The sequence below is a fragment of the Podarcis gaigeae genome (genome assembly GCF_964106915.1).
Source record: "Podarcis gaigeae genome assembly, chromosome: 14".
NCBI classification, from domain to species: domain Eukaryota; kingdom Metazoa; phylum Chordata; class Lepidosauria; order Squamata; family Lacertidae; genus Podarcis; species Podarcis gaigeae.
Genome location: NC_139690.1, coordinates 753,154 through 767,143, shown reverse-complemented (window position 1 = coordinate 767,143; position 13,990 = coordinate 753,154). Strand labels below are relative to the sequence as shown.

General features: G+C 48.3%; 1 protein-coding gene across 2 annotated transcripts in view; it reads right to left on the bottom strand.

The window, feature by feature from the left end:
* The window catches only part of PTPN9 (protein tyrosine phosphatase non-receptor type 9), a 60,924-nt gene extending 47,712 nt beyond the window's left edge, over positions 1 to 13,212 (bottom strand). Inside the window, exons 1-2 of one of the 2 annotated variants that reach the window (XM_083712216.1) lie at positions 13,106 to 13,212; positions 8,318 to 8,989 (exon numbers count right to left, since the gene is read on the bottom strand). In XM_083712216.1, coding sequence (XP_083568342.1) covers positions 8,318 to 8,350 — 33 coding nt within the window. In that variant the 5' untranslated portion in view covers positions 8,351 to 8,989; positions 13,106 to 13,212. Of the gene's footprint in view, positions 1 to 8,317; positions 9,182 to 13,105 lie in introns of those variants that run through there. The other variant, XR_014557903.1, reaches the window with a different exon arrangement.
* Positions 13,213 to 13,990: the final 778 nt, after the last annotated feature.

The following is a 13,990-nucleotide window of genomic DNA, read 5'->3' as shown; positions in this document are numbered from 1 at the left end:
GCCACCCTGGCTTCTTTAGGCACCTTCCATGTTTCCGTCTCATTGGTATTGCCTGAAGTTGTGCTTTTACTATCTCCCTCTTAACAAACTCCCAGCCATCATGAACTCCCTTTCCTTTTAGTATTACTGTCCATGGGATCTCACCCAGCACTTCCCTAAGTTTTATGAAGTCGGCTTTCTTAAAGTCAAGAAATTGAGTCCTAGTATGCTTGGCTGCTCCTTTCCGCTGTATAGTAAACTTCAGAAGAGCATGATCACTCACGCCTAATGATCCTTCCACTTCTACCCCACTAACCAGGTCATCAACATTGGTTAGGACCAGATCTAAAATGGCTGTTCCTCTTGTTGCTTCTCCCACTTTCTGGACAATGAAGTTGTCTGCAAGGCCAGTGAGGAATTTGTTTGACCTTATGCTCTTGGCTGAGTTTGACATCCAACAAATATCCGGGTAACTGAAGTCCCCCATTACTACTATCTCCCTTCCTTTTGCATGCTTGGCCATCTGTTCCAGGAAGGCATCATCTATGTCCTCCGTTTGGCTTGGGGATCTATAGTAAACTCCCACAATGAGGTCCCTGTTATTCTTCTCTCCCTTAATTTTGACCCAAATACTCTCACTTTGGCTTTGAGGTTCTAAATCTTGGATCTCTTCACAGGTATACACATCCCTGACATATAACGCCACTCCTCCTCCTTTCTTGTCTGGTCTGTTTCTCTGAAATAGATTGTATCCCTCCATTTTTACATTCCAATCGTGGGACTTATCCCACCAGGTTTCAGTGATGCCTATTATGTCATATTTAGTTTGCTGTACCAAGAACTCAAGCTCATCTTGTTTATTTCCCATGTTTTGCGCATTAGTGTACAGACATTGAAGTCCATTAATCATGCCCCCGTGTCTCTTATTTAAGGATTTTTTCCTCCCACCACTAGGTCTGCGTGCTGTTTGCTCCATTCGGTCTATGACATTTAGATGATCATCTTCATCAATTGATAGATTCCTACCTTCAGGAGCACTGTCTCCTTCCCCCACATTAGTCAGTTTAAAGCCCTCCTGATAAGGTTTCAGAGATTATGATGACACTCAGCTCTATTTCTCCTTGACATCTGCAGGTGGGGCAGTGGAAGTGCTGGACCAGTCTTGGTAGTGGAATGGATGAGAGCCAAGAAACAGAAGCCCAATCCAGATAAGACTGAGGCTCTGTTGGTGGGGGGTTCCCTAGACCAGATGGGTGGGAGGTCGCCTGCTCTTGATGGGGTTATTTTTCCTCTGAAGGAGCAGGTTCATAGCCTGGGGTTCCTCCTGGATCCTTTGCTGTCGCTCAAGGCTCAGGTGGCCTCAGTGGCCCAGAGTGCCTTCCATCAGCTTTGGCTGGTGGCCCATCTACATCCCTATCTGGACAGGGAGAGCCTAACTACTGTTCTCTACACTCTGATAATCTGAAGGTTAGATTACTGCAGTGCGTTGTACATAGGGCTGCCTCTGAAGACGGTTTGGAAACTTCAGCTAGTGCAGAATTCAGCGGCCAGGTTGCTCACCGGAGCAAGACGGTTTGAGCCTATTACATCGATCCTGGTCCAACTGCACTGGCTACTGATTAGTGTCCAGGCCCAATTCAAAGTGCTTCTTTTGACCTATAAAGCCTCAAACGGCTCAGGACCACAATACTTTGTGAACCACCTCTTTCCATATGAACCTTCCCGGACCCTGTGATCATCTTCTGAGGTCCTTCTTTGTGTGCCTCCTCAAGAGGTTTGGAGGGTGGCAACACAAGAATGGCTCCCCATCTATGGAATGCTCTCCCCAGGGAGGTTCAGCTGGCGCCTTCATTATACACCTTTATTCGCCAGGCAAAAACATTCCTCTTTAACCAGGCCTTTGGCTGATTGACATCCAATGTAATTTTAAAAGTTGTTGGGGATTTTTTGGGGGGTGTTTATGTTGTTTTTGTTTGCAGGGGGCCTTCTCAGTAGTGGCACCCACCCTATGGAACACCCTTCCATCAGATGTTAAGGAGATGAGTAATTTAGGAAACATCTGAAGGCAGCCCTGTATAGGGAAGCTTTTTAAGGTTTTACTATGTTTTTACATACGCTGGAAGCTGCACAGAGTGGCTGTGGCAACCCAGTCATATAGGTGAGGTATAATAAATTATTGTTGTTGTTGTTATTAATTATTATGTTTTTGTATTGTGATTTTATGTTGCAACTGCCCTGAGACCTGTGGGTATAAGGCAGTATACAAATTTAATAGCAACAAGAACAGAAACCCTGCCTGAAAACCTGGAGGGTTGCTGCCAGTCAGTGTAGACAACACTGGGATAGATGGCCCAGTGGTCTGACTCAAGACAAAGCAGTTTCTTATGCTCCTAAATGTTCTCTTTTGGCACAACAATCCTTCCCTAAAAATGCCTATTTCTGGGTAAACAGGGAAAGGTATGTAAAGATCAATGACCCCTGGGTAAGCCAAGACTTCAGGCTTCTATGTGACCCATCTTTTGCAATGCCTCAAAACAACTAGGTTAGTGTTGTCACTACAAAATCATCCTTCCTGGGGTGTGATGCTCACATAGTACCAACCTGCTGGGCTTGGGTGCCTTTGTATTGATCACCTCTCGGTCATGTTCACACCATACACTGAAAGCACCCTAATGCTATGTCAGTGGTCATGCCCCCCCCCAAATAATCCTGGGAACTGTAGCTCTGTGAGGGGTCTCCTGACAGCCCATGGGACACTTAACAAACTACAGTTCCCATGACTCACTGGGGAAAACCTTGACATGACATGGTGACTGAACAATGGTGCTTTCATCCAGGTTCAAAATCCCACTTCTGGCACAAGCTTGCCTAAGGCAAACCTTGGTCTCAGCCCCCATCTTCAACACAGAGGTGCTGATGTCAGCCTACCTTTAAGGTTGCTGTAAGGATTAAAATAATGCACACAAAGCACTCTGAACACTTAAAAGTGCTATACAAATACTAGCAAATATCATCAACAAGTTTACTGTACTAGCCAAAACTATCACACCTGCTATCACACCTCAACTATCACACCTGCCTAGTGTCACTTTCCTCCTGCTTCCTTCCTTGTGTCTTCCACTGGGTCCTCTAAACCCCTCCCCTCTCTCCTCCTCCCCAATTATCTCATCTGGTCTCTTTGATTAAACTGCAGGGGGGAGGGGCGCCTCCAAAACAGGTGCCAAGTGTCACAGTCAAATGCTCTTAACAATGCAGGCACATCCGGTTCCTTGCAGTTGGTGTGTGGTCTGGGGAGTCCAGGGCCCCAGCTGTGTGGCAAAGAGAAGGGAGGAAAGGGGGGGGGCTGCTTTGACACAATTGCACATCATAAATCTTGATTGAGAAAAGGCATCACAACCAAGTCCTGTGGAAGTGAGCCCCAGTGCTTCAATGGGGGGGGGGGGCAATTTCGTTTTGCCTACACCACTCATAAGGCAAGGTGAGGTGACTGCCTCAGGCAGCAGGATCCACAGGGGCAGCAAATCTCCTCATTTTTCAGCAGGCAAATGAAGGGAACTGTCAGCAGAAGAAGTCTTGGCCCCCATGGCCAGATCACTGGGTTTCTTTTCCATGAATTGGGAAAGGAGACCTCTCCATACAGAAACCAATTTGAGAAAGGAGGGAAAGGAGAGCTAGCACATGTGTGAGAGAGACAGCGCACACATGTGGGAATCTGTGCATGTGTGAAAGTGTGCATGACAGCATGCATGTGAGTTTGCACATGTGAGTGTGAGAGTGTATGTGCGCATTTGTGTGTGGCTGGGTGTGTGTGTGTGTGTGTGAGAGAGAGAGAGAGAGAGAGAATTAATGTGTGTGTTGGGTCAACTCACTTTGCACGTGCAGCCCTAGACCACTTTCCTCCACAAAAATTCAGCTTGGGGTTGGGGGTGAATGATTGTCCATCCCTATTCTAAGCTGCTTGGTGCCAACTCTGACATGAACCTGCCCAATTATTAAGATCCCCCCCCCAACTTGAGGAGAAGTGGATAGAAACCAAAGGCATCTCCTTTCCAAAGGTAGCTCAGTTGTGCAGTTCTCCCCCCACTCCCAAATCTTCACTCCATATCCTTCTAAATGACTTTTAGGTACCAGTTCAAAATGTTGTGTTCACGCAAGTTTTTAATGGAGTTGAGTATTGTTTCAGCATTCTTCTTACTGAGTCCGATACATTTTAACACTTTCTGCAGTATATATTTTGTTTGCACCTTTGCTGTTCTGTTCTTACCATTGATCTGTTTTGGGGGGAGGAGGGGGCATGCACTTTAAAATTTGTTGCAAGCTACCTTGAAAACTAAGATGAAGCAGCAGGATATAAATAAATGCTGGGGGAAAATAATTAAAAATATAAAAACCACATCCCAATGGAATGCTTTCCTAGAAATGGAATGCATTTGGGGGCAGGGGCAAGCTGATATCTTTCTCCCACTCCACTTTCCTTTCATATCCTCTCAAGAATGGCAACTTGTGGCACCCAAAGCCAACTGCCAGTCCCTTGGGAATGCACAAAGGGAAGGTCACAGGGAGGGGGAGGCAGAGAGAAGGAGCAACAGAGTTTTCAGGAGTAGAAGAGGACAACAGAAGAAGACAGCAGGGCATGGGAAAGGGGCAGAGTCCAGGAAGCACAGCTAGGATATCAAAAGCTCTGAAGAATTCAGAGAAGGATAAATTGCTGGGAGAATTTTGACTAAGGGACCTGGAAGTTGTTTGTTTGTTTGTTTGTTTGTTTGTTTGTTTGTTTGTTTATTGTGATGCAGGTGGTGGAATTTTTCCCGAGTGATTCATTTTCCATTGGAATTTTTTTCCAGTTTCATGAGTTCTTTAGTAACTATGAATGGATGTCAATTGCAAATACACGTTGCTTGGCTTCAAAAAATTTAGCTTCATTAACAATAATACAAGTAAATATATGCACACTAAATTAGATCTCTCTTTAGGGTGTCAGAAAAATGTCCTGATGCAACCCCCCCCACTCCAATAAAAACCACCCTAATTTGCATAGTGTAATTGCACTGGAACTTATCCTAATTTGCATAGAAAAGTTTTTTGGGAAAAATGTCTGGGAATTTTCCAGTGCAAATTTTTTTTGGAGAAACCCCAAAACCCAATTAACAACATAACACAACACTCTTTCCCAGGTGGTTCTCTGCCTCATGTTGGTCTGTTGGGGCCTCTGTAGCCGGCCCTCCAAAGAGGGTCTGAAGGTTTGGGGAATTCAGTGTTTCAGGTAGGCTGATGCCAAGCCATTTAGGGCCTTAAAGGTTAAAGGCAGCACTTGGAGCTGAGTCTGGGAACCGAAGGAAGCCACTTCATCCAACAGAGCCCAGGCCTCGTGAGGACCAACCACCCGCTGCTAGTCACTTGCCTTGAATCCCTGCTCTGGAGCAATATGCCATTAGTTTACAAGGCAAAAAAGCAAGACATGATTTAATTTGCTAGAAGCAGCCAAGATGCTAACAAGAAAATCCAGGAAACATATTACTGCATTTCTGTATTTGACTAGTTAGTGTTTGGGCTTTGGAGGATATACTGAAATTGACATAAGTAATAACAACTTTCAGAAGCTAAGAAATATGTGGCGGTTTAAATCTAGGGCATGTACCTGTTCACTTTTCCAGGATGGAGTAATAATATATGTACATATGTAATATATGTACAATGCAAGTGAAACGAAGCACATTGGTCAGGGTCTGGTCAATGCTTAGATAGCGGACACTAGCAAATAACAGACTTCCTAGTTCAGGGGTCAAACTAAGGGCTGCGGGCTGGATCCGGCCCAATTGCCTTCAGGATCCGGCCCACAGACTGTCTGTGGATCATCGGCGTGGGGATTCTGTTCATTCAGGCTGCACCATTTCCCCCCTGCACCATTCCATTCCCCCCCACACACCGTGGCGGTGCCTCCTCCCTCCCTCCTCCTGGTTTCTCTGCACCCTGCCTAGAGGAGGAAGGGGGCTGAGTGCCATTTTAAGCAGCCCCTCTCTGGAGCCAGCTCTTTCACGCCGCTCATCCTCCCTCTGCCGCTGCCGCCCTGCTGCTCCTGTGGGCCAAGCGGACGAGCTCCCTCTGCCTACCCACGAGAAGCAGCGGTGGTGGCAGAGGCAGCCCCTGGGAAGGTAAGCACAGCAGCTGGGGCTGGGGAGGAGGACTACTTGCCCCCCTCACCTCTTCTTCCAGCCCCCCCCCCGGTGCCGCTTCTTCAGCCCACCACAAGGTCTGAGGGACAGTGGCCCATGGCTAAAATAAATTGCCGACCCCTGTCCTAGTCCATGCCACCAAGACTAGATGGCGGTCTCCTCATGGCAGCGACCTGCCCTCTTCTACTCTGCAAAGTACTGTCTGAGCCTTACGATCAGAAGCAGGGACCTTCCTATCTGGCGCATCCTTAGTCAAGAACTTATCAATGGGGACAGGGTGCCAACGTGAATGAAATTTTGGGAGGCCCAGGTAGGCCCCCCACACCACCACTTGAATGGCAAAGCCCACCAACTTTGGGGATGCCTGGTGCCCTCAAAATTTTTTGGAGGGGGGGTTGAAGAGACCTCGGCCCCTAGGAGAAAATCTGCTCTTTTTCTGGATAACATCTGAAAGACTTTCCCCATTTGGAAAGCGTTTTCTGACTGCTGCTTTTATTTTATTTTTTTGTGGGGGGTGGGCAGTTATTGCTGCTCTATGCTTTTTAAAAATATTACATGATTTTACACTGCTGTTGTACATTGCTGGTTTTTAAGATGCTTTGGGAAATTCGCTTGAAAAACATGGAAGACATTCTTTAAGAAACCTAAACAAGGCCACCTGCAATCGGATGGAGTAATAGCAACAATGTATGCCGCCTTCAGTTCTATCCAAGACAGGCTATAGAAACGCAAGATTAAAAAAACTCCCACAGACCATTTTATTTAAATAAAAGGGTTACAATTATTAGTATAGTATCTTTTTCTCTGCCAGGACGGACAACGTTCACTTTTTCTGCTACAAGTTAGGAGTGTGAAAACTTTAACGGAGAAGAGACGCTCCCGAGCGGGGTTTGCCTTCGCGGGGGTCGCGGACCCCTTTCTGGGGCGCCTCCCGAAGGAATGAGCAACAGCCACCTCGCCGGACTCAAGCGCAGCCGCAGCCGGCGGGATGTGCGGGCGCGACAAAGGAGGGGAGAAAGCGAAAAGGGCCAGAAGCAGAAAACGGCGAAGGGCGAGGCGGAAGCGAGAAGTCCCTGCGAGCGGGGCGGCGGGGAGAGAAGCCCCGAGGGAGCCGCGCGGAGCCCCGGGCAGAGGCGCAGGCGCGCTCTCGGGAAGGTAGCCCAGCTTCCCGGCTGCCCCGCCCGGGCAGAAAGCGGCCGCGGATCCTGCGCGCTTGCCGGCCTTTCCCCTCCGCGGCACTTCCGCTCCCTGTCGCGCTTCTCTTTCTGGCCTCACAGCTTTTATAAAAGGGGTGGGGAATATAGTCCCCCCCCCCGAAAAAAGAAAACACCACGCACACAAACACGGGCGGGGGGGGGGGGAAGGATTAGAAGAGAAAACCAGTTAATGAATGAGGCGTCAATTAATGGGGGAGAAGCCCCTGAGGCGGCTGGATCCACCCCCCCCCAGACAACTGCGGGGGGAGAACTAGCCTTCCCGCTCCTCAAAAGGCACCCCGAGACCAAGAGCGAGTGTGTCCTTGCAGCCCTCTCCCAAAGAAGCGAATTTCCTGGCTTGTCATCAACTCCTCCTCTTTTATCGGAGGATCCTAGCGGGAGGGGAGGGGGCGCCCCATGGCCCAGCCAGGCTCCTTCTCCGACTAGGCCGCATCGCAGCCCCCCCCCCCGCAGCGGTTCTGATCTCCATGGAAACCTCCCCGGGGGCCCCACTTCTGCCCCTCCCCTTGAGGTGGGGGGTGGCGGGACTTGGAGGGACGCAGCTCCCCCCGCCCACCAAGAACGGATTTCACGGAAGAAGAGGGGAGGGGCAGCAGGGGCCAAAGGGAGCACAGACCTTGGCCCTGGGTCCCCCTCCGTCGGGAGACGGGGGGGGGGGCGCTGCTTCGCTTCCAGGAATGAGACGACCCCAAAACAGATGGGTACCCAGCATTACTCTAGGCAAATAAATACTATTCATGCATCTCCTTCCTCTTTCCCCTCGCGATCCGCGTTGTTGCGAAGCCGCTTTAAAGAGCGCAGCCAAGAGGCCCGAGAGGCTCCCATCGCAGCCCCAGACCTGGGAAGGAGGCGAGAGGCGCCTCTCTGGAGAAACCCCGCCATCCCGGCCGCCCCGCCCTCCTCCCTGGCCGCGGTCCCCCCAAGCTCTGGGGCCCGGAGAGCTCCTACCTGCTCCTCCTCGGGGCTCAGCTCCGCCGCCATCCTGCCCTCGCGGCGCTCCCAGGACTCGACGCCGGCCAGAGAGCAGGAGATCGTGCAAGTTTTCCACAGCTAGCACCCCACAAACATTTCCCAAAGCAACTCGTCTCCTTTTTCCTCCTCCTCCCACGTTTTTCCGGGGGTCGCTCAGCTCGGGTCGCTCCCAAAGTTGGAGGATCGCATTCTTCGCCGTCGTTGTTGTCTTCCCTCCCTTTTATGATGCGCTTTTGTAGATATATAGATATATGCAAGTATTTTTTGAAAAGGGCGGTGGGAGCACGGAGGGGAGCGCCCGATTATTAGTATTCGGTGGGTGGGTGTTTATTGCGCCCCTCTCTCCTTTTCACTGTAACAGGGACGGCGACAACGACAACTTCGACAAAAAAAGTTCCATTAAAAAGAAAGGTCCTGGAAAACAAAAAACCTCTCCCTTGATAAAATAAGAATGCCAAGTCTGATTCAGCCGCGGTGAATGTCTTCGGGCATTAAACACGCCTACATATAGATCGGAAGGCAAAGGGGCTTAACGAGAAGGGAAGAAGGCGCAGAAAATGGCAAAACTTCCCAGCCCCCAAAGCTTGAAATCCTCTCCAGATTGTGCCGAGATATTCACCCCGCAAAGATCCCTCCTCCTGCTGCTTTCTGGGAGAAAAAGGAGGGAGGGAGGGAGGAGGAAGAGAGAATCAGTAGGAAGCAACTTCCTTTATATATACTGTGTCAGAGGAGGAAGCTTTCACCCCCCGCACCCGTCCTGTGGCCTGGAGGGGGGGTCGTGGGGCCTCCTCCCTCCCTCCCTCTCCTTTCTGCAGTGCCTGTTCCTCAAAAGCAGCAGGCCGAGCAGAGGGAGGGAGGGAGGAAGTAAGCCCAGCTGACCCGCCCCCCCCCCGTCGCAGACCAATCCTGCTTCCTTTGCTGCTTCCTTTCGCTGCCAAGCCTCCCTCCCCCTCTCTGCTTGCTCCATTCAGAAATTGAATCTCATTCACAAACAGCAGCAGCGGCAACAGCAAGCCGAGGAGGAGCCGGGATGGAGGGCTCCCAAGGGGGCGGGGGGGGGGGGAGAGAGAGAGCCCTAAAAGGCATCGGCAGCAGACAGACAAGAAACGAATACCCACGCAGCAACCTGCCCTGGCAACTTCTAAAAATCAAGGTGGCAACTCCATGCACAAAGGAGAAAATCCCATTGAAGCCAATAGAAACCTGCTTTTGAGTCAATGTGCTGTACGAGACACCTTCTTCGCGGTGTGAATCCTACACTGGCTTTGCCTCTTTAGATAAGCTTTTCCTATGAGGTCCTGATCTAAACTTCCCAGCGCCCGTGAGAATGCTCTGGCATTGGGAAGGTATCTCCCGGTGGCCCCTTTGTAACTAGTTGTTGTTGTTGTTGTTTAGTCGTTTAGTCGTGTCCGACTCTTCGTGACCCCATGGACCAGAGAACGCCAGGCACCTCTGTCCTCCACTGCCTCCCGCAGTTTGGTCAAACTCATGCTGGTAACCTCGAAAACACTATCCAACCATCTCGTCCTCTGCCGTCCCCTTCTCCTTGTGCCCTCCATCTTTCCCAACATCAGGGTCTTCTCCAGGGAGTCTTCTCTTCTCATGAGGTGGCCAAAGTACTGGAGCCTCAGCTTCACAATCTGTCCTTCCAGTGAGCACTCAGGGTTGATTTCCTTCAGTATGGAGAGGTTTGATCTTCTTGCAGTCCATGGGACTCTCAAGAGTCTCCTCCAGCACCATAATTCAAAAGCATCAATTCTTCGGCGATCAGCCTTCTTTATGGTCCAGCTCTCACTTCCATACATCACTACTGGGAAAACCATAGCTTTAACTATACGAACCTTTGTTGGCAAGGTGATGTCTCTACTTCTCAAGATGCTGTCTAGGCCTGTCATTGCCCTTCTCCCAAGAAGCAGGCGTCTTTTAATTTCGTGGCTGCTGTCACCATCTGCAGTGATCATTGAGCCCAAGAAAGTAAAATCTCTCACTACCTCCATTTCTTCCCCTTCTATTTGCCAGGAGGTGATGGGACCAGTGGCCATGATCTTCGTTTTTTTGATGTTGAGCTTCAGACCATATTTTGCGCTCTCCTCTTTCACCCTCATTAAAAGGTTATTTAATTCCTCCTCACTTTCTGCCATCAAGGTTGTGTCATCTGCATATCTGAGGTTGTTGATATTTCTTCCGGCAATCTTAATTCCGGCTAGGGATTCATCCAGCCCAGCCTTTCGCATGATGAATTCTGCATATAAGTTAAATAAGCAGGGAGACAAAATACAGCCTTGTCGTACTCCTTTCCCAATTTTGAACCAATCAGTTGTTCCATATCCAGTTCTAACTGTAGCTTCTTGTCCCACATAGAGATTTCTCAGGAGACAGATGAGGTGATCTGGCACTCCCATTTCTTTAAGAACTTGCCATAGTTTGCCGTGGTCGACACAGTCAAAGGCTTTTGCATAGTCAATGAAGCAGAAGTAGATATCTTTCTGGAACTCTCTAGCTTTCTCCATAATCCAGCGCATGTTTGCAATTTGGTCTCTGGTTCCTCTGCCTCTTCTAAATCCAGCTTGCACTTCTGGGAGTTCTCGGTCCATATACTGCTTGAGCCTTCCTTGTAGAATTTTAAGCATAACCTTGCTAGCGTGTGAAATGAGTGCAATTGTGCGGTAGTTGGAGCATTCTTTGGCACTGCCCTTCTTTGGGATTGGGATGTAGACTGATCTTCTCCAATCTTCTGGCCACTGCTGAGTTTTCCAAACTTGCTGGCATATTGAGTGTAGCACCTTAACAGCATTATCTTTTAAAATTTTAAATAGTTCAGCTGGAATACCATCACTTCCACTGGCCTTGTTATTTGCAGTGCTTTCTAAGGCCCATTTGACTTCACTTTCCAGGATGTCTGGCTCAAGGTCAGCAACCACACTACCTGGGGTATACGAGACATCCATTTCTTTCTGGTATAATTCCTCTGTGTATTCTTGCCACCTCTTCTTGATGTCTTCTGCTTCTGTTAGGTCCTTTCCACTTTTGTCTTTTATTATGGAAATCTTTGTATGAAATGTTCCTTTCATATCTCCAATTTTCTTGAACAGATCTCTGGTTCTTCCCATTCTATTGCTTTCCTCTATTTCTTTGCATTGCTCGTTTAAGAAGGTCTTCTTGTCTCTCCTTGCTATTCTTTGGAAATCTGCATTCAATTTCCTGTATCTTTCACCATCTCCCTCGCATTTTGCTTGCCTTCTCTCCCCCGCTATTTGTAAGGCCTCATTGGACAGCCACTTTGCTTTCTTGCATTTCCTTTTCGTTGGGATGGTTTTCGTTGCTGCCTCCTGTATAATGTTACGAGCCTCCATCCATAGTTCTTCAGGCATTCTGTCCACCAAATCTAAATCCTTAAACCTGTTCCTCACTTCCACTGTGTATTCATAAGGGATTTGACTTAGATTGTATCTTACCGGCCCAGTGGTTTTTCCTACTTTCTTCAGTTTAAGCTTGAATTTTGCTATAAGAAGCTGATGATCTGAGCCACAGTCAGCTCCAGGTCTTGTTTTTGCTGACTGTATAGAGCTTCTCCATCTTTGGCTGCAGAGAATATAATCAATCTGATTTCGATGCTGCCCATCTGGTGATGTCCATGTGTAGAGTCGTCTCTTGTGTTGTTGGAAAAGCGTGTTTGTGATGACCAGCTTGTTCTCTTGACAGAACTCTATTAGCCTTTGCCCTGCTTCGTTTTGATCTCCAAGGCCAAACTTGCCAGTTGTTCCTTTTATCTCTTGACTCCCTACTTTAGCATTCCAATCCCCTATAATGAGAAGAACATCCTTCTTTGGTGTCACTTCTATAAGGTCTTGTAAGTCTTCATAGAATTGGTCAATTTCAGTTTCTTCAGCACAAGTAGTTGGTGCATAAACTTGGATTACTGTGATGTTAAAAGGTCTGCCTTGGATTCGTATCGAGATCATTCTATCATTTTTGAGATTGCATCCCAGTACAGCTTTCGCCACTCTTTTGTTGACTATGAGGGCCACTCCATTTCTTTTAGGGGTTTCTTGCCCACAGTAGTAGATATGATGGTCATCTGAACTGAATTCACCCATTCCCGTCCATTTTAGTTCACTGATGCCCAGGATGTCAATATTTATTCTTGCCATCTCATTTTTGACCACCTCCAACTTACCCAGGTTCATGGTTCTTACATTCCAGGTTCCTATGCAATATTTTTCTTTACAGCATTGGACTTTCCTTTCGCTTCCAGGCATATCCACAACTGAGCGTCCTTTCGGCTTTGGTCCAGCCGCTTCATCAGCTCTGGATCTACTTGTACTTGCCCTCCGCTCTTCCCCAGTAGCATGTTGGACGCCTTCCGACCTGAGGGGCTCATCTTCCAGCGTCATATCTTTTATATGCCTGTTGTCTTTGTCCATGGAGTTTTCTTGGCAGGGATACTGGAGTGGCTTGCCGGTTCCTCCTCCAGGTGGATCACATTTGGTCAAAACTCTCCACTATGACCTGTTCATCTTGGGTGCCCTGCTCGGCATAGTTCATAGCTTCTCTGAGTTCTTCAAGCCCCTTCGCCACGGCAAGGCAGTGATCCATGAAGGGGTTTTGTAACTAGACCCAGCTACAAATCCAAGACAGGTTCAAGGTGTTGCTATTAGTAAACGAAGCTCTACCAGATCGCCTTAGCCAATAGATGCACTCTGGACCACTTCAGTCTGTGGAACTGACCCACATTACAGGTGTCCACATTTGTAAACAACCTACCTTTCAGTGTGGCTGCACCTACACTTGGAGACTCCCTGCCTATCAGGTGAGCATCTTCACTGCATTTTTTCCAGCACCTGCTAAAAACATATTTGTTTAAGTAGCCCTAACTAGACATGTAGAATGTCAATGTTTTTAGTTTGTTGCTGATTTTCTTTTCTTTTTGAATGTTTCCAAGAGTAATTTTAACTGTTTTTACTGATAATTTTATTGTTTTATTCTTTGTAAACCACTTTGAGGGTTTTTTGGGTTTTCTTTTACAATCAAGTGGTGCAAAAAATCACTTGAAATAAATAATGTGAGCATCACATGAATAGCATAAGCGGGACCAGATCCTGAGCTCCTTCTGCATCCGGGGCCATTTTGACACATGGGTGGTAGCACCAAACAACGTGACAGGGCTTGAGCTGTGTCTGCAGAGGAAGACCATCTGCATTACCTGCTTGAAATCATTCTAACTATGGCTTGAAGGCTCCCTGTATCTGGCATCAAACATGGCAAAAGAGGGTGGCGTTTGCCCTAAACAGCCTGGCAAGCAAGCAGGGGGGACAGTGTTGTATAGTGGTTTGAGTGCTGGACTAGGACCTGGGAGAGATGAACCTCACCGGGTGACCTTTGGCCAGTCACTGCCTCCGAGCTTAAGCTATCTCACATGGTTGCTAAGGGGGTTAAATGAGGAAGGAGAGAACCATGTACTCCTTGGAGGAAAAGGTGATATGTGTTATAAAATGAATGAAAAGAACGCCTCTGAGGCCTGGCACGCCTAATTAGCCATGAGGGCTGAAGGTTCCCCACCTCCGTAGTACAAGAGACAGAAGCTGCCATAGACCATGTCAGACTGTTTGTCCATCAAGCCCAGCACTGCCCGCTCTGACAGGCAGCAGC